Genomic DNA, 18,135 nt, shown 5'->3' with positions numbered 1-18,135 from the left:
GGGGAAGGGCGGGCCCCATCTAAACAGTGGAAGGTATATAGGGGAAGGGCGGGCCTCATCTAATCAGTGGAAGGTATATAGGGGAAGGGTGGGCCTCAACTAATCAGTCGAAGGTCTAAAGGGGGAAGAGTGCGCTTCATCTAATCAGTCAACGGTGTCAAGGGGGAAGGGAGGGCCTCATCTAATCAGTGGAAGGTACATACGGGAAGGGCGGGCCTCATCTAATCAGTGGAAGGTATATAGGGAAGGGCGGGCCTCATCTAATCAGTGAAAGGTATATAGGGGAAGGGCGGGCCTCAACTAATCAGTCGAAGGTCCAAAGGGGGAAGGGTGGGCCTCATCTAATCAGTGGAAGTTATACAGGGGAAGGGCGGGCCTCAATTAATCAGTCGAAGGTCTAAAGGGGAAGGGCGGGCCTCATCTAATCAGAGGAAGGTATATAGGGGAAGGGCGGGACTCATTTAATCAGTCGAAGGTCGAAAGGGGAAGGGTGGGCCTCATCTAATCAGAGGAAGGTATATAGGGGAAGGGCGGGCCTCATCAAATCAGTGGAAGGTATATAGGGGAAGGGCGGGCCTCAACTAATCAGTCGAAGGTCTAAATGGGGAAGGGTTGGCCTCATCTAATCAGTGGAATGTATATAGGGGACGGGCGGGCCTCATTTAATCAGTATAAGGTATATAGGGAAGGGTGGGCCTCAGCTAATCAGTGGAAGGTATATAGGGGAAGGATGGGCCTCATCTAATCAGTCGAAGGTATATAAGGAAGGATGGGCCTCAGCTAATCAGTGGAAGGTATGTAGGGGAAGGGTGGGCCTCATCTACTCAGTGGAAGGTATATAGGGGAAGGGCGGGCCTCAACTGATCGGTCGAAGGTCTAAAGGGGGAAGGGCGGGCCTCATCTAATCAGTGGAAGGTATATAGGGGACGGGCGGGCCTCATTTAATCAGTTGAAGGTATACAGGGAAGGGTGGGCCTCAGCTAATCAGTGGAAGGTATGTAGGGGAAGGGTGGGCCTCATCTAATCAGTCAAAGGTTTAAAGGGGGAAGAGTGCGCTTCACCTAATCAGTCAAAGGTCTCAAGGGGGAAGGGCGGGCCTCATCTAATCAGTGGAAGGTATATAGGAGAAGGGCGGGCCTTAACTAATCAGTCGAAGGTCTAAAGGGGGAAGGGCAGGCCTCATCTAATCAGTGGAAGGTACATAGGGGAAGGGTGGGCCTCAGCTAATCAGTCGAAGGTCTAAAGGGGGAAGGGCGGGCCTCACCTAATCAGTGGAAGGTATATAGGAGAAGGGCAGGCCTCAGCTAATCAGTCGAAGGTCTAAAGGGGGAAGGGCGGGCCTCACCTAATCAGTGGAAGGTATATAGGAGAAGGGCGGGCCTCAACTAATCAGTCGAAGGTCTAAAGGGGGAAGGGTGGGCCTCATCTAATCACTGGAAGGTATATAGGGGAAGGGCGGTCCTCAGCTAATCAGTGGAAGGTATACAGGGAAGGGCGGGCCTCATCTAATCAGTGGAAGGTATATAGGGGACGGGCGGGACTCATTTAATCAGTTGAAGGTATATAGGGAAGTGTGGGCCTCAGCTAATCAGTGGAAAGTATGTAGGGGAAGGGTGGGCCTCATCTAATCAGTCAAAGGTTTAAAGGGGGAAGAGTGCGCTTCACCTAATCAGTCAAAGGTCTCAAGGGGGAAGGGCGGGCCTCATCTAATCAGTGGAAGGTATATAGGGGAAGGGCGGGCCTCATCTAATCAGTGGAAGATATATAGGGGAAGGGCGGGACTCAACTAATCAGTCGAAGGTCTGAAGGGGGAAGGGTGGGCCTCAACTGATCGGTCGAAGGTCTAAAGGGGGAAGGGCGGGCCTCATCTAACCAGTGAAAGGTATATAGGGGAAGAGCGGGCCTTAACTAATCAGTAAGGTCTAAAGGGGGAAGGGCGGGCCTCGTCTAATCAGTGGAAGGTACATAGGGGAAGGGCGGGCCTCACCTAATCAGTGGAAGGTATATAGGGGAAGGGCGGGCCTCAACTAATCAGTCGAAGGTCTAAAGGGGGAAGGGCGGGCCTCATCTAATCAGTGGAAGGTATATAGGGGAAGGGTGGGCCTCATCTAATCAGTGGAAGGTATATAGGGGAAGGGCGGGCCTCATCTAATCAGTGGAAGGTATATAGGGAAAGGGTGGGCCTCATCTAATCAGTCGAAGGTATATCGGGAAGGGTGGGCCACAGCTAATCAGTGGAAGGTATATAGGCGAAGGGTGGGCCTCATCTTATCAGTGGAAGGTACATAGAGGAAGGGCGGGCCTCACCTAATCAGTGGAAGGTATACAGGGGAAGGACGGACCTCAACTAATCAGTGGAAGTTATATAGGGGAAGGGCGGGACTCAACTAATCAATCGAAGGTCTAAAGGGTGAAGGGTGGACCTCATCTAATCAGTGGAAGGTATATAGGGGAAGGACGGGCCTCATCTAATCAGTGGAAGGTATATAGGGGAAGGGCGGGCCTCATCTAATCAGTCGAAGGTCTAAAGGGGGAAGGGCGGGCGTCATCTAATCAGTGGAAGGTATATAGGGGAAGGGTGGGCCTCAACTTATCGGTCGAAGGTCTAAAGGGGGAAGGTTGGGCCTCATCTAATCAGTGGAAGGTATGTAGGGAAGGGTGGGCCTCATCTAATCAGTCGAAGGGCTGACGGGGGAAGGGTGGGCCTCATCTAATCAGTCGAAGGGCTGACGGGGGAAGGGTGGGCCTCATCTAATCAGTTGAAGGTCCAAAGGAGAAGCGTGGGCTTCATCTAATCAGTCGAAGGTATAAAGGAGAATGGTGGGCTTCATCTAATCAGTCAAAGGTCTAAACGGGGAGAGTGGGCCTCATTTAATCAGTTGAAAGTCTAAAGGGTAAGGGTGGGCCTTATCTAAAAAGTTGAAGGTCTAAAGGGGAAGGGTGGGCCTCATCTAAACAGTCGAAGGTCTAAAGGGGAATGGCGGGTTTCATCTAATCAGTCGAAGGTCTAAACGGGGAAAGTGGGCCTCATTTAATCAGTTGAAAGTCTAAAGGGTAAGGGTGGGCCTTATCTAATAAGCTGAAGGTCTAAAGGGTAAGGGTGGGCCTTATCTAATAAGCTGAAGGTCTAAAGGGGAAGGGTGGGCCTTATCTAATCAGTCGAAGGTCTAAAGGGGAATGGCGGGTTTCATCTAATCAGTCGAAGGTGTAAATGGGTAGAGTGGGCCTCGTCTAATCAGTTGAAAGTCTAAAGAGGAAGAGTGGGCTTTATCTAATTCATGAGTTGAAGGCCTAAAGGCTAAGGCTGGGCTTCATCTAATCAGCTGAAGGTCCAAAGGGGAAGGGTGGGTCTCATCGAATCCATCCAAGATCTAAAGGGGGAAGGGTGGGCCTCATCTGATCAGTCAAAGGTCTAAAGGGGGAAGGGTGGGCCTCATCTAATCAGTGGAAGGTATATAGGGGAAGGGCAGACCTCAACTAATCAGTCGAAGGTCTAAAGGGGGAAGGGTGGGCCTCATCTAATCAGTGGAAGGTATATAGGGGAAGGGCGGGCCTCAACTAATCAGTCGAAGGTCCAAAGGGGGAAGGGTGGGCCTCATCTAATCACTCGAAGGTCTAAAGGGGGAAGGGTGGGCCTCATCTAATCAGTGGAAGGTATATACGGGAAGGGCGGGCCTCAACTAATCAGTCGAAGGTATATAGGGAAGGGTGCGCTTCATCTAATCAGTGGAAGGTATACAGGGGAAGGGCGGGCCTCAACTAATCAGTCGAAGGTCCAAAGGGGGAAGGGTGGGCCTCATCTAATCAGTGGAAGTTATACAGGGTAAGGGCGGGCCTCAATTAATCAGTCGAAGGTCTAAAGGGGAAAGGACGGGCCTCATCTAATCAGTGGAAGGTATATAGGTGAAGGGCGGGCCTCAACTAATCAGTCGAAGGTCTAAAGGGGGAAGGGTGGGCCTCATCTAATCACTCGAAGGTCTAAAGGGGGAAGGGTGGGCCTCATCTAATCAGTGGAAAGTATATACGGGAAGGGCGGGCCTCAACTAATCAGTCGAAGGTATATAGGGAAGGGTGCGCTTCATCTAATCAGTGGAAGGTATACAGGGGAAGGGCGGGCCTCAACTAATCAGTCGAAGGTCCAAAGGGGGAAGGGTGGGCCTCATCTAATCAGTGGAAGTTATACAGGGTAAGGGCGGGCCTCAATTAATCAGTCGAAGGTCGAAAGGGGAAGGGCGGGCCTCATCTAATCAGAGGAAGGTATATAGAGGAAGGGCGGGCCTCATCTTATCCGTGGAAGGTATATAGGGGAAGGGTGGGCCTCATCTAATCAGTGGAAGTTATACAGGGGAAGGGCGGGCCTCAATCAGTCGAAGGTCGAAAGGGGAAGGGCGGGCCTCATCTAATCAGAGGAAGGTATATAGAGGAAGGGCGGGCCTCATCTTATCCGTGGAAGGTATATAGGGGACGGGCGGGCCTCATTTAATCAGTTGAAGGTATATAGGGAAGGGTGGGCCTCAGCTAATCAGTGGAAGGTATATAGGGGAAGGGTGGGCCTAATCTAATCAGTCGAAGGTATATAGGGAAGGGTGGGCCTCAGCTAATCAGTGGAAGGTATGTAGGGGAAGGGTGGGCCTCATCTAATCAGTGGAAGGTATATAGGGGAAGGGCGGGACTTAACTAATCATTCGAAGGTCTAAAGGGCGAAGGGTGGGCCTCGTCTAATCAGTGGAAAGTATATAGTGGAAGGGCGGGCCTCATCTAAACAGTGGAAGGTATATAGGGGAAGGGCGGGCCTCATCTAATCAGTGGAAGGTATATAGGGGAAGGGCGGGCCTCAGCTAATCAGTCGAAGGACTAAATGGGGAAGGGCCGGCCTCATCTAATCAGTGGAAGGTATGTAGGTGAAGGGCGGGCCTCATCTAATCAGTGGAATGTATATAGGGGACGGGCGGGCCTCAGCTAATCAATCGAAGGTCTAAAGGGTGAAGGGTGGACCTCATCTAATCAGTGGAAGGTATATAGGGGAAGGGCAGACCTCAACTAATCAGTCGAAGGTCTAAAGGGGGAAGGGTGGGCCTCATCTAATCAGTGGAAGGTATATAGGGGAAGGGCGGGCCTCAACTAATCAGTCGAAGGTCTAAAGGGGGAAGGACGGGCCTCATCTAATCAGTGGAAGGTATATAGGTGAAGGGCGGGCCTCAACTAATCAGTGGAAGGTCTAAAGGGGGAAGGGTGGGCCTCATCTAATCACTCGAAGGTCTAAAGGGGGAAGGGCGGGCCTCATCTAATCAGTGGAAGGTATATACGGGAAGGGCGGGCCTCAACTAATCAGTCGAAGGTATATAGGGAAGGGTGCGCCTCATCTAATCAGTGGAGGGTATATAGGGGAAGGGCGGGCCTCAACTAATCAGTCGAAGGTCCAAAGGGGGAAGGGTGGGCCTCATCTACTCAGTGGAAGTTATACAGGGGAAGGGCGGGCCTCAATTAATCAGTCGAAGGTCGAAAGGGGAAGGGCGGGCCTCATCTAATCAGAGGAAGGTATATAGAGGAAGGGCGGGCCTCATCTTATCCGTGGAAGGTATATAGGGGAAGGGTGGGCCTCATCTAATCAGTGGAAGTTATACAGGGGAAGGGCGGGCCTCAATCAGTCGAAGGTCGAAAGGGGAAGGGCGGGCCTCATCTAATCAGAGGAAGGTATATAGAGGAAGGGCGGGCCTCATCTTATCCGTGGAAGGTATATAGCGGACGGGCGGGTCTCATTTAATCAGTTGAAGGTATATAGGGAAGGGTGGGCCTCAGCTAATCAGTGGAAGGTATATAGGGGAAGGGTGGGCCTAATCTAATCAGTCGAAGGTATATAGGGAAGGGTGGGCCTCAGCTGATCAGTGGAAGGTATGTATGGGAAGGGCGGGACTCAACTAATCATTCGAAGGTCTAAAGGGCGAAGGGTGGGCCTCGTCTAATCAGTGGAAGGTATATAGTGGAAGGGCGGGCCTCATCTAAACAGTGGAAGGTATATAGGGGAAGGGCGGGCCTCATCTAATCAGTGGAAGGTATATAGGGGAAGGGCGGGCCTCATCTAATCAGTGGAAGGTATATAGGGGAAGGGCGGGCCTCAACTAATCAGTCAAAGGTCTAAAGGGGGAAGGGCGGGCCTCATCTAATCAGTGGAAGGTATACAGAGGAAGGGCTGGCCTCAACTTATCGGTCGAAGTTCTAAAGGGGGAAGGGTGGGCCTCATCTAATGAGTGGAAGGTATATAGGGGAAGGGTGGGCCTCAACTAATTAGTCGAAGGTCTAAAGGGGGAAGGGCGGGCCTCATCTAATCAGTGGAAGGTATATAGGGGAAGGGCAGGCCTCAACTTATCGGTCGAAGGTCTAAAGGGGGAAGGGTGGGCCTCAGCTAATCAGTCGAAGGACTAAATGGGGAAGGGCCGGCCTCATCTAATCAGTGGAAGGTATGTAGGTGAAGGGCGGGCCTCATCTAATCAGTGGAAGGTATATAGGGGAAGGGCGGGCCTCAACTAATCAGTCAAAGGTCTAAAGGGGGAAGGGCGGGCCTCATCTAATCAGTGGAAGGTATACAGAGGAAGGGCTGGCCTCAACTTATCGGTCGAAGTTCTAAAGGGGGAAGGGTGGGCCTCATCTAATGAGTGGAAGGTGTATAGGGGAAGGGCGGGCCTCAACTAATTAGTCGAAGGTCTAAAGGGGGAAGGGCGGGCCTCATCTAATCAGTGGAAGGTATATAGGGGAAGGGCAGGCCTCAACTTATCGGTCGAAGGTCTAAAGGGGGAAGGGTGGGCCTCATCTAATCAGTGGAAGGTATATAGGGAAGGGTGGGCCTCATCTAATCAGTCGAAGGGCTGACGGGGGAAGGGTGGGCCTCATCTAATCAGTTGAAGGTCCAAAGGAGAAGCGTGGGCTTCATCTAATCAGTCGAAGGTGTAAAGAAGAATGGTGGGCTTCATCTAATCAGTCAAAGGTCTAAACGGGGAGAGTGGGCCTCATTCAATCAGTTGAAAGTCTAAAGGGTAAGGGTGGGCCTTATCTAATAAGCTGAAGGTCTAAAGGGGAAGGGTGGGCCTCATCTAATCAGTCGAAGGTCTAAAGGGGAATGGAGGGTTTCATCTAATCAGTCGAAGGTGTAAATGGGTAGAGTGGGCCTCGTCTAATCGGTTGAAAGTGTAAAGAGGAAGAGTGGGCTTTATCTAATTCATGAGTTGAAGGCCTAAAGGGGAAGGCTGGGCTTCATCTAATCAGCTGAAGGTCCAAAGGGGAAGGGTGGGTCTCATCGAATCCATCCAAGATCTAAAGGGGGAAGGGTGGGCCTCATCTGATCAGTCAAAAGTCTAAAGGGGGAAGGGTGGGCCTCATCTAATCAGTGGAAGGTATATAGGGAAGGGTTGGCCTCAGCTAATCAGTGGAAGGTATATAGGGGAAGGGTGGGCCTCATCTAATCAGTGGAAGGTATATAGGGGAAGGGCAGGCCTCATCTAATCAGTGGAAGGTATACAGGGGTAGGGTGGGCCTCACCTGATTAGTGGAAGGTATATAGGGGAAGGGCGGGCCTCATCTAATCAGTGGAAGGTATATAGGGGAAGGGTGGGCCTCATCTAATCAGTTGAAGGCATATAGGGAAGGGTCGGCCTCATCTAATCAGTCGAAGGTCTAAAGGGGGTGGGCCTTGTCTAATTAATAAGCTGGATGTCTAAAGGGGAAGCGGGGAAGGGTGGGCTTCATGTAATGAGTTGAAGGTCTAAATGGGAAGGGTGGGTCTCATCTAATCAGTCAAAGGTCTAAAGGGAGAAGGGTAGGCCTCATCTAATCAGTCAAAGGTCTAAAGGGAGAAGGGTAGGCTTCATCTAATCAGTCAAAGGTCTAAACGGGGAAAGTGGGCCTCATTTAATCAGTTGAAAGTCTAAAGGGTAAGGGTGGGCCTTATCTAATAAGCTGAAGGTCTAAAGGGTAAGGGTGGGCCTTATCTAATAAGCTGAAGGTCTAAAGGGGAAGGGTGGGCCTTATCTAATCAGTCGAAGGTCTAAAGGGGAATGGCGGGTTTCATCTAATCAGTCGAAGGTGTAAATGGGTAGAGTGGGCCTCGTCTAATCAGTTGAAAGTCTAAAGAGGAAGAGTGGGCTTTATCTAATTCATAAGTCGAAGGCCTAAAGGGGATGGCTGGGCTTCATCTAATCAGCTGAAGGTCCAAAGGGGAAGGGTGGGCCTCATCTGATCAGTCAAAAGTCTAAAGGGGGAAGGGTGGGCCTCATCTAATCAGTCGAAAGTATATAGGGAAGGGTGGGCCTCAGCTAATCAGTGGAAGGTATATAGGGGAAGGGTGGGCCTCATCTAATCAGTCGAAGGTATATAGGGAAGGATGGGCCTCAGCTAATCAGTGGAAGGTATATAGGGGAAGGGTGGGCCTCATCTAATCAGTGGAAGGTATATAGGGAAGGGCGGGCCTCATCTAATCAGTGGAAGGTATATAGGGGACGGGCGGGACTCAACTAATCATTCGAAGGTCTAAAGGGGGAAGGGTGGGCCTCATCTAATCAGTGGAAGGTATATAGGGGAAGGGCGGGCCTCAACTTATCGGTCGAAGGTCTAAAGGGGGAAGGGTGGGCCTCATCTAATCAGTTGAAGGTAGATAGGGAAGGGTGGGCCTCAGCTAATCCGTGGAAGGTATATAGGGGAAGGGTGGGCCGCATCTAATCAGTCGAAGGTCTAAAGGGGGAAGGGTGGGCCTCATCTAATCCATCGAAGGTCTAAAGGGGGAAGAGCGGGCCTCATTTAATCAGCTGAAGGTGTAAAGGAGAAGAGTGGGCCTCATCTAATCAGTCAAAGGTCTAAAGGATAAAAGCTGAGGTTCCCCGTACAAGAGTTTTATTTCCTTTTTTAAAATTTCATCTCCCACTCTGAGAATGCAGGACGGTTCTGCCCCTGGGATGAGCATCAGCCCTGGCCTGACTTTCCAGCCTGCCAGCCTACTGCAACATAAGACGCAGTCCCTGAGCCGGAGAGAGGTGGGTGGGAGAGGAGCGCCACTGGGGTCTCAGGGTGGAGGTCACATGGTTTCTCGCCCTTGTTCACCCTCTCTGGGCTCTCGCTGAGACTAAGTCCGACTCCTCTGTCTTCCCTGTCTCTCTCGGTCTCTCTGTGTCTCTTTTCTCTGCCTCCCTCTCTGTCTTTTTCCTCTATCTGTCTCTCTTCCACTCTCATCCCTTGGTCTCTGTCTCTGTCTCTCTCTCTCTCTCCCCTGTCCGTGTCCACCTATGTCTCTCTGTTTCTCTGTCTTTTTCTCTTTGTCCCTGTCTCTATGTCTCCTTCTCCCTCTCTCTCTCTCTTTTTCTGTCTGTGTCTTTCTCTGTGTCTCTCTGTCTTTGTCTCTCTCCCCTCTCTTTGCCTCTGTTCCTCTCTGTCTCTCTCCTCTCCCTGCTGGGGATGATTTTTTTGTTTTGTTTTGTTTTTGATAGAGAGTTTTGCTCTTGTTGCCCAGGTTAGAATGCAATGGTGCGATCTCGGCTCACTGCAGCCTCCGCCTCCTGGGTTCAAGTGATTCTCCTGCCTCAGCCTCCAGAGTAGGTGGGATTACAGGTGTGCGCCATCACACCTGGCTAATTTTTGTAATTTTAGTAGAGACGAGGTTTCTTCAGGTTGGTCAGGCTGGTCTCGAACTCCCGACCTCAACTCCCGATCCACCCGCCTTGGCCTCCCAAAGTGCTGGGATGACAGATGTGAGTCACCGCAACCGGCCCCCGCCTGGGTCTTTATGTCTGTTGTTTATCTGTCTCTGTTTCTCCATCTGTGTCTCTCTGATTGTCTTTTTCTCTTTGTAGGTCAGTCTTGCTCTCTGTGTGTGTCTCTCTCTCTTTCCTTCTCTCTTTTCTCCCTCCCTCTCTGTTTCTCTGTCTGTGTGTCTGCCTTTGTTTCTGTCAGTCTGTCTGCCTGTTTGTTTCCCTCTCCTTTGTGTCTTCTTCTCATTCTCTTCTACATTCCTCTCTCTCTCCTCCATCTCTCTCCCTCCATCTTTCTCTGCCTCTGTCTCTTGTCTCTATTTCCGCCTCTCCTCTCTACCTTCTTTTTTCTTTTGAGATGGAGTCTCACTCTGTCAGCCAGGCTGGAGTGCGGTGGTGCGATCTCGGCTCACGGCAACCTCCGCCCCCTGGGTTCAAGCCGTTCTCCTGCCCCAGCCTCCCGAGTCACTGGGATTTCAGGCGTACACCACCACGCCCAGCTAATTTTTTGCATTTTTAGCAGAGATGGGGTTTCACCACGTTGGCCAGGCTGGTCTCGAACCTCTGACCTCAGATGATCCACATGCCTCAACCTCCCAAAGTGCTGGGATGACAGGCATGAGCCACCGTGCCTGGCCCTCTCTACCGTCTTCTCCTCCTTTTTTTGACCACCACCCTGCCTCAGTTTCTCCTGATGGAGCTCACAGAGATGACTCTGACCCCAACCCTGGAGAAGACCCCGACCCGGGAGAAGGCCCAGGAGTGGGATACAGATTCCAGCCACACCGGTGGTGACGCTGCGGTCCCAGCTGGTGGAGAAGCAAGATGGTCGACACTCAGAGGCCGTGTCCCACGCTCCCCACTCCCCACCTTCCATCCCAGGTCACTGCTCCGCCCACCCCTGCCTACCTCGTCTTCCACCTCATGGTTATCATTCAGTTTGTCTTTGATCTGTGGAACTGGCGGGAACAGCCGCTGTATCCTAAGGAACCTGAGACACAGAGAAAAAGTGTGAAGAGAATGAACCCCGGGTCACCAGAGTTCCTTCCATCAACGCCCTGTGCCGAGGGATGCTACGTGCAGGGTGTCTGCGCTCAACTATGCAGAACTTCACTAAGAATCACCAAGTGACGAAAATCTTAAGGAACTAGGCCGGGTGCAGTGGCTCACACCTGTAATCCCAGCACTTTGGGAGGCCGAGGCGGGTGGATCACTTGAGGTCAAGAGTTCGAGACCAGCCTGGCCAACGTGGTGAAACCCTGTCTCTACTAAAAATACAAACATTAGCTGAGTATCGTGGTGCTTGCCTGTAATCCCAGCTATTCAGGAGGCTGAGGCAGGAGAATGGCTTGAACCTGGGAGGTGGAGGTTGCAGTGAGCCGAGATTGCACCACTGCACTCCAGCCTGGGTGACAGAGTGAGACCCCATCTCAAAAAAAAAAAGAAAAAGAAAAAGAAAAAGAAAGAATCACCAAATGACGAAAATCTTAAGGAACTAGGCTGGGCATGGTGGCTCACACCTATAATCTCAGCACTTTGGGAGGCCGAGGCGGGTGGATCACCTGAGGTCAAGAGTTCGAGACCAGCCTGGCCAACATGGAGAAACCCCGTCTCTACTAAAAATACAAAAATTAGCCGGGCATCGTGGTGCACGCCTGTAATCCCAGCTACTCGGGAGGCTGAGGCAGGAGAATCGCTTGAACCTGGGAGGTGGAGGTTGCAGTGAGCCGAGATTGCAACACTGCACTGCAGCCTGGGCAACAAGAGCAAAAGTCTGTCTCAAAAAAACAAACAAACAAACAAACAAAAAAACCACCTCCAACCCAGAAACCACGCTCTTCAAGGCTGGTGGGATCAAGGCAGGTGTTTCCCCTCTGGAGCTCAGCCCTTCAACATCAGTGACCTCAGACTCCCTGAAGCTGCCCACAGCTGACTGCCTGTTCCATTCCCATCCCTGTGCCCGAGGGGCTGAGGGAAGATTCTAGAAAGATTCCCTGTGAGCATCACTGTGCATTCCTGTAGGATCTCCCATTTTCTCCATTCTTTTTGTTTGTTTTGAGATGGAGTCTCGCCCTGTCTCCCAGGCTGGAGTGCAGTGGTGCAATCTCAGCTCACTGCAAGCTCCGCCTCCCGGGTTCACGCCATTCTCCTGCCTCAGCCTCCCGAGTAGCTGGGACTACAGGCGCCCGCCACCACACCCGGCTAACTTTTTAGTAGAAACGGGTTTCACTGTGGTAGCCAGGATGGTCTCGATCTCCTGACCTTGTGATCCACCCGCCTTGGCTTCCCAAAGTGCTGGGATGACAGGCGTGACGCCCTTCTAAGAGACAGAAGAGGAGACACAGACACAGAGGAGGAGGTCACGTGGAGATGGAGGGAGAGACGGCAGTGACGGGGCCACAAGCCCAGGGACGTAGGGAGCCTCCAGGATCTGGGAAAGGCAGAAAGGATCATCCCTTACAGGCAAAAGCCACAGGAGACAGGAAGATACCGTAACCTTTGTGCCTGCACTCTGTGTTTCTCTCTTTTTATGTATTATTATTATTGTTATTTTTTGAGACGGAGTTTCACTCTTGTTGCCCAGGCTGGAGTGCAACGGCGTGATCTCGGCTCACCTCAACCTCCGCCTCCCGGGTTCAAGCGATTCTCCTGCCTCAGCCTCCCGAGTAGCTGGGATGAGAAGCGCCCGCCACCATGCCCGGCTAATTTTTATATTTTTTAGTAGAGATGGGGTTTCACCGTGTTGGCCAGGCTGGACTTGAACTCCTGACCTCAGGTGATCTGCCTACCTCGGCCTCCCAAAGTGCTGCGATTACAGGCATGAGCCACCGTGACCGGCCGGGGTCAGTTTTTAAAGTATAATTTATTTATTTACTTACTTACTTACTTGGAGACGGAGTTTCGCTCTTGTTGCCCAGGCTGGAGTGCAATGGCGTGATCTCTGCTCACCGCAGCCTCCGCCTCCCGGGTTCAAGCGATTCTCCTGCCTCAGCCTCCCGAGTAGCTGGGATGACAGGCACCCGCCACCAAACTCGGCTAATTTTGTATTTTTAATAGAGTGGGGGTTTCTCCACGTTGGTCAGGCTGGTCTCGAACTCCCGACCTCAGGTGATCCTCCCGCCTCGGCCTCCCAAAGTGCCGGGATGACAGGCGTGAGCCAACACGCCCGGCCAAGGCTGTGTTTCTCTTTCTCAGAGACAGAGACAGAGACTGGACAAAGCGCTTTCCTCCCGGCCTGGCCTGTTTTCCTGGGGGAGGCCCAGGTGTTTCACAGGTTACCTTTTAAAGAGGAAGCCGAGGATGATGCCACAGACAAGGGTTCCCACGATCAGGAGCACGTAAATGTACACAGAGCCGAGGTTCCCGTCGTCAGAACCTAGAGAGACACACAGGTTTGCGTCTGCGGTGAATCGTTGACAGACATGTGAAAGGAAATTAAATCTCTTCGGGTGTCCAAATGCATTTAGCCAAAGGGAACAGTCAAGCTGAGAACTGGGTCCAGCAAACCTGCCTCCCTCTTTTTGGTTCTTAAGTAAGATGGCTCTGAGATGAAAGCAACCTGCCTGCCCTATGTTTTGCCCACAAGGAAATTTCTGCTGAGCTGTTAAAACTTCGCCACCATGGGCTGGATGCGGTGGCTCACGCCTGTCATCCCAGCACTTTGGGAGGCTGAGGCGGGAGGATCACCTGAGGTTGGGAGTTCGACACCAGCTTGACCAACATGGTGAAACCCCATCTCTCCCAAAAATACAAAAATTGGGCCAGGCACGGTGGCTCACACCTGTCATCCCAGCACTTTGGGAGGCCGACGCGGGAGGATCACCTGAGGTTGGGAGTTCGAGACCAGCCTGACCAACATGGTGAAACCCCGTCTCTCCCAAAAATACAAAAATTGGGCCAGGCACGGTGGCTCACACCTGTCATCCCAGCACTTTGGGAGGCTGAGGCGGGAGGATCACCTGAGGTTGGGAGTTCGAGACCAGCCTGACCAACATGGTGAAACCCCGTCTCTCCCAAAAATACAAAAATTGGGCCAGGCACGGTGGCTCACGCCTGTCATCCCAGCACTTTGGGAGGCCGACGCGGGAGGATCACCTGAGGTTGGGAGTTCAAGACCAGCCTGACCAACATGGTGAAACCCCGTCTCTCCCAAAAATACAAAAATTGGGCCAGGCACGGTGGCTCACACCTGTCATCCCAGCACTTTGGGAGGCCGAGGCGGGAGGATCACCTGAGGTTGGGAGTTCGAGACCAGCCTGACCAACATGGTGAAACCCCGTCTCTACCAAAAATACAAAAATTGGGCCAGGCACGGTGGCTCACGCCTGTCATCCCAGCACTTTGGGAGGCCGACGCGGGAGGATCACCTGAGGTTGGGAGTTCGAGACCAGCCTGACCAACATGGTGAAACCCCGTCTCTCCCCAAAATACAAAAATTGGGCCAGGCACGGTGGCTCACACCTGTCATCCCAGCACTTTGGGAGGCCGAGGTGGGCGCATCATCTGAGGTCAGGAGTTCGAGACAAGCCTCACTAACAGGGTGAAACCCCGTCTCTACTAAAAATACAAAAAAATTAGCTGGCCATGGTGGTGGGCGCCTGTAGTCCCAGCTACTCAGGAGGCTGAGGCAGGAGAATAGCTTGAACCTGGGAGGCGGAAGTTGCAGTGAGCTGAGATCGTGCCATTGCACTCCAGCCTGGGTGACAGAGTGAGACCCTGTCTCAATAAAAATATTTAAAAAATGGCCAAGCATGATGCATGTCTGTAATCCCAGCTACTCAGGAGGCTGAGGCAGGAGAATCGCTTGAGCCTGGGAGACGGAGGTTACAGTGAGCCAAGATCGTGCCATTGCACTCCAGCCTGGGTGACACAGCGAAACTCCATCTCAAAATAAATAAATAAATAAATAAATAAAAATAAAAATACAAAAATTGGCCAAGCGTGATGCATGTCTGTAATCCCAGCTACTCGGGAGGCTGAGGCAGGAGAATCGCTTGAACCCAGGAGGCAGAGGTTGCAGTGAGCTGAGATCGTGACATTGCACTCCAGCCTGGGTGACAGAGCGAGAGTCCGTCTCAAAAAACAAAAAATAAATAAACAAAAAAACATTTCTTACAGGTGCAGTCACCCCGGCCCACCAGACACGAATGCACCTCTGATCATCCCTGTACCCCGTTTTGTCTGTGTGATCTGGGAGGTAGAGGTGCACCATTGCACTGCAGCTCACATTTTTTCTTCTGTACCCTTTGTTGAGGTGAAAACCGCATACTTCTCAATATCCTGCCCCTTCCCCTTTTCAATTTGGAGCCCTCAAAATCGTCTTCAGAGAAAAGCATAGACCTGTCTCCTGGGTGGCCCAGACCTGGCTTTGAAGAGAGCTTCCCCGGACGGACACGGTGGCTCACGCCTGTCATCCCAGCACTTTGGGAGGCCGAGGTGGGCGGATCACGAGGTCAGGAGATCGAGACCATCCTGGCTAAAAAACGGTGAAACCCTGTCTCTACTAAAAAAAAAAAAATACAAAAAATTAGCCAGGCGTGGTGATGGGCACCTGTAGTCCCAGCTACTTGGGAGGCTGAGGCAGGAGAATGGCGTGAACCCAGGAGGTGGAGCTTGCAGTGAGCCGAGATTGCGCCACTGGACTCCAGCCTGCGACAAGAGCGAAACGCCGTCTCAAAAAAAAAAAAAAAAGAAAAAAAGAGGGAGAGAGCTTCCCCTTGGCCAGGGAGCCGGAATGGTGATGGTTTGACTGGACAAAGACTGACTGATTGTTTCCCAGTGGGGCAGAGGGAGGTGCGGCTTTAGGAGGGCTATCAGTGGGGTCCTTCTCTGGCTATTAAGGGATTCTAGCTCATCCACCCTGAAAAAAACACCAGCAAAGCAATGTTGCATGACCCCGTATGAGTATGAGACCACCTCCTTCTACTTTTTCTTTTTTTTTTCTTTTGAGACAGAGTCTCACTCTGTCACCCAGGCTGGAGGGCAATGGCGTGATCCCAGCTCACTGCAACCTCCACCTCCCGGGTTCAAGTGATTCTCCTGCCCTCAGCCTTCTGAGTAGCTGGGACTACAGGCAGCCGCCACCACGCCTGGCTAGTTTTTGCTTTTGTTTTTGTGTTTTGTTTTTGAGATGGAATCTTGCTCTGTCGCCCAGGCTGGAGTGCAGTGGTGTGATCCCAGCTCACTGCAACCTCCGCCTCCCGGGTTCAAGTCATTCTCCTGCCCTCAGCCTCCCGAGTAGCTGGGATTACAGGCATGTGCCACCATGCCTCGCTAGTATTTTTTTTTTTTTTTGAGATGGAGTCTCATTCTGTCACCCAGGCTGGAGTGCAGTGGCGTGATCCAAGCTCAGTGCAACCTCCGCCTCCCGGGTTCAAGTGATTCTCCTGCCTCAGCCTCCCGAGTAGCTGGGATTACAGGCACCTGCCACAATGCTGGGCTAATTTTGTATTTTTAGTAGAGACGGGGTTTCACCATGTTGGCCAGGCTGGCCTCAAACTCCTGACCTTGTGATCTACCTGCCTCGGCCTCCCAAAATGCTGGGATTACAGGTGTGAGCCACTGCACCCAGCCGAGTTTTTGTATTTTTAGTAGAGATGGGGTTTCACCATGTTGGCCAGGCTGGTCTCAAACTCCTGACCTCCGGTGATCCGCCGGCCTCAGCCTCCCAAATTGCTGGGATTACAGGCGTGAACCTCTGTACCTGGCCCTTCTCTGGTTATTAAGGGAGCCAACTCATCCGTCCTGAAAAAACATCAGCAAAGCAATGTTGCGGGAGCAAGTACGAGGCCACCTCCTTCTTCTGAGCCTCAGCGATAAGCTCAGAGCCTGACACTACTCCCAGCGACGTGCTCAACTCGATCTCAGCGCCCAGGACAGAGCACCTGACCTCTGTGCCTGCTCCAGAGTGGCCGCAGACGGCACAAACATCCCTTACCTCCGCCCAACGCTTACCAAATTCAATGGCTTCACTCCAGGAGCTCCAATTCAAGATGCGGACGTCTGCAGCTCTGATCTTCACACTGTGTTTTGCTCTGGGCTCAGAGCTTGGAAAGTTGTATCTATTTTCCAAATCACCAGAAACATTAATCTTCGGAGGAAAAAAGAAAGTTAGAGATAGGCGTCTTCCTTGTGGGGGAAAAGGTTGCCTTTTTGCGTTCTTCTGTCTTTTAAATTTTTTTCTCCTTTTCTTTTCTTCCTTTTTTTCTTTTGTTTCTACCACTCTGAATGCACTTGGTCTGATCGGGTCTTGGAAGCTAAGCAGAGTCAAGCCTCGTTAGTATTTCGATGGGAGACAAGTTGGGAAAATTTGGGTGATGTAGGCTTTAAGCTTTTTTATTTTATTTATTTATTTTTTGAGACGGAGTCTCCCTCTGTCACCCAGGCTGCAGTGCAGTGGCGTGATCTTGGCTCACTACAACCTCCACCTCCCGGGTTCATACCATTCTCCTGCCTCAGCCTCCCCAGTAGTTGGGACTACAGGTGCTCGCCACCACCACGCCCGGCTAATTTTTGTTGTATTTTTAGTAGAGACGGGGTTTCACCACGTTAGCCAGGATGGTCTCGATCTCCTGACCTCGTGATCCGCCCGCCTCGGCCTCCCAAAGTGCTGGGATTACAGGCGTGAGCCACCGCGCCCGGCCTTTTTTTTTCTTTTTTTCTTTTGTTTCTACCACTCTGAATGCACTTGGTCTGATCGGGTCTTGGAAGCTAAGCAGAGTCAAGCCTCGTTAGTATTTGGATGGGAGACAAGTTGGGAAAATTTGGGTGATGTAGGCTTTAAATTATTTTATTTTATTTATTTATTTATTTATTATTATTATTTTTTTTGAGACGGAGTCTCGCCCTGTAGCCCAGACGGGAGTGCAGTGGCACGATCTCAGCTCACTGCAACCTCCGCCTCCCAGGTTCACGCCATTCTCCTGCCTCAGCCTCCCCAGCAGCTGGGACTACAGGTGCCCGCCACCACGCCCGGCTAATTTTTTGTATTTTTAGTGGAGACGGGGTTTCACCATGTTGGCCAGGATGGTCTCGATCTCCTCACCTCGTGATCCGACCGCCTCGGCCTCACAAAGTGCTGGGATTACAGGCATGAGCCACCACGCCCGGCCTCTTTTATTTTATTTTATTTGAGACACACTCGCTCTGTCGCCCAGGCTGGAGTGCAATGGCATGATCCGGGCTCACCGCAACCTCCGCTTCCCGGGTTCACGCCATTCTCCTGCCTCAGCCTCCCACGTAGCTGGGATTACAGGCGCCCGCCACCACGCATGGGTACGTTTTGTATTTTTAGTAGAGATGGGGTTTCTCCATGTTGGCCAGGCTGGTCTTGAACTGCTGACCTCAAGTGATCCGCCCACCTCAGCCTCCCAAGGTGCTGGGATGACAGGCGTGAGCCACCGTG

The 18,135-nt window shown here is 51.9% G+C and overlaps 1 protein-coding gene across 12 annotated transcripts in view; it reads right to left on the bottom strand.

Moving 5' to 3' along the window:
- LOC746936 (colony stimulating factor 2 receptor subunit alpha) overlaps window positions 1-18,135 on the bottom strand; it is a 67,457-nt gene that overhangs the window by 10,453 nt on the left and 38,869 nt on the right. For 4 of the 12 annotated variants that reach the window (XM_063804669.1, XM_063804671.1, XM_063804666.1 and 1 more), the window contains exons 10-13: window positions 16,686-16,821; window positions 13,011-13,107; window positions 10,641-10,722; window positions 8,773-10,540 (exon numbers count right to left, since the gene is read on the bottom strand). In XM_063804669.1, the coding sequence (XP_063660739.1) occupies window positions 10,433-10,540; window positions 10,641-10,722; window positions 13,011-13,107; window positions 16,686-16,821 (423 nt within the window). In that variant the 3' untranslated portion in view covers window positions 8,773-10,432. Of the gene's footprint in view, window positions 1-8,771; window positions 10,541-10,640; window positions 10,723-13,010; window positions 13,108-16,685; window positions 16,822-18,135 lie in introns of those variants that run through there. The other 8 variants (XM_054677114.2, XM_054677115.2, XM_054677116.2 and 5 more) reach the window with 3 other exon arrangements.

This window comes from Pan troglodytes, chromosome X (assembly GCF_028858775.2).
Source record: "Pan troglodytes isolate AG18354 chromosome X, NHGRI_mPanTro3-v2.0_pri, whole genome shotgun sequence".
Taxonomy (NCBI): domain Eukaryota; kingdom Metazoa; phylum Chordata; class Mammalia; order Primates; family Hominidae; genus Pan; species Pan troglodytes.
This window is presented reverse-complemented; position numbering and strand designations above follow the sequence as displayed.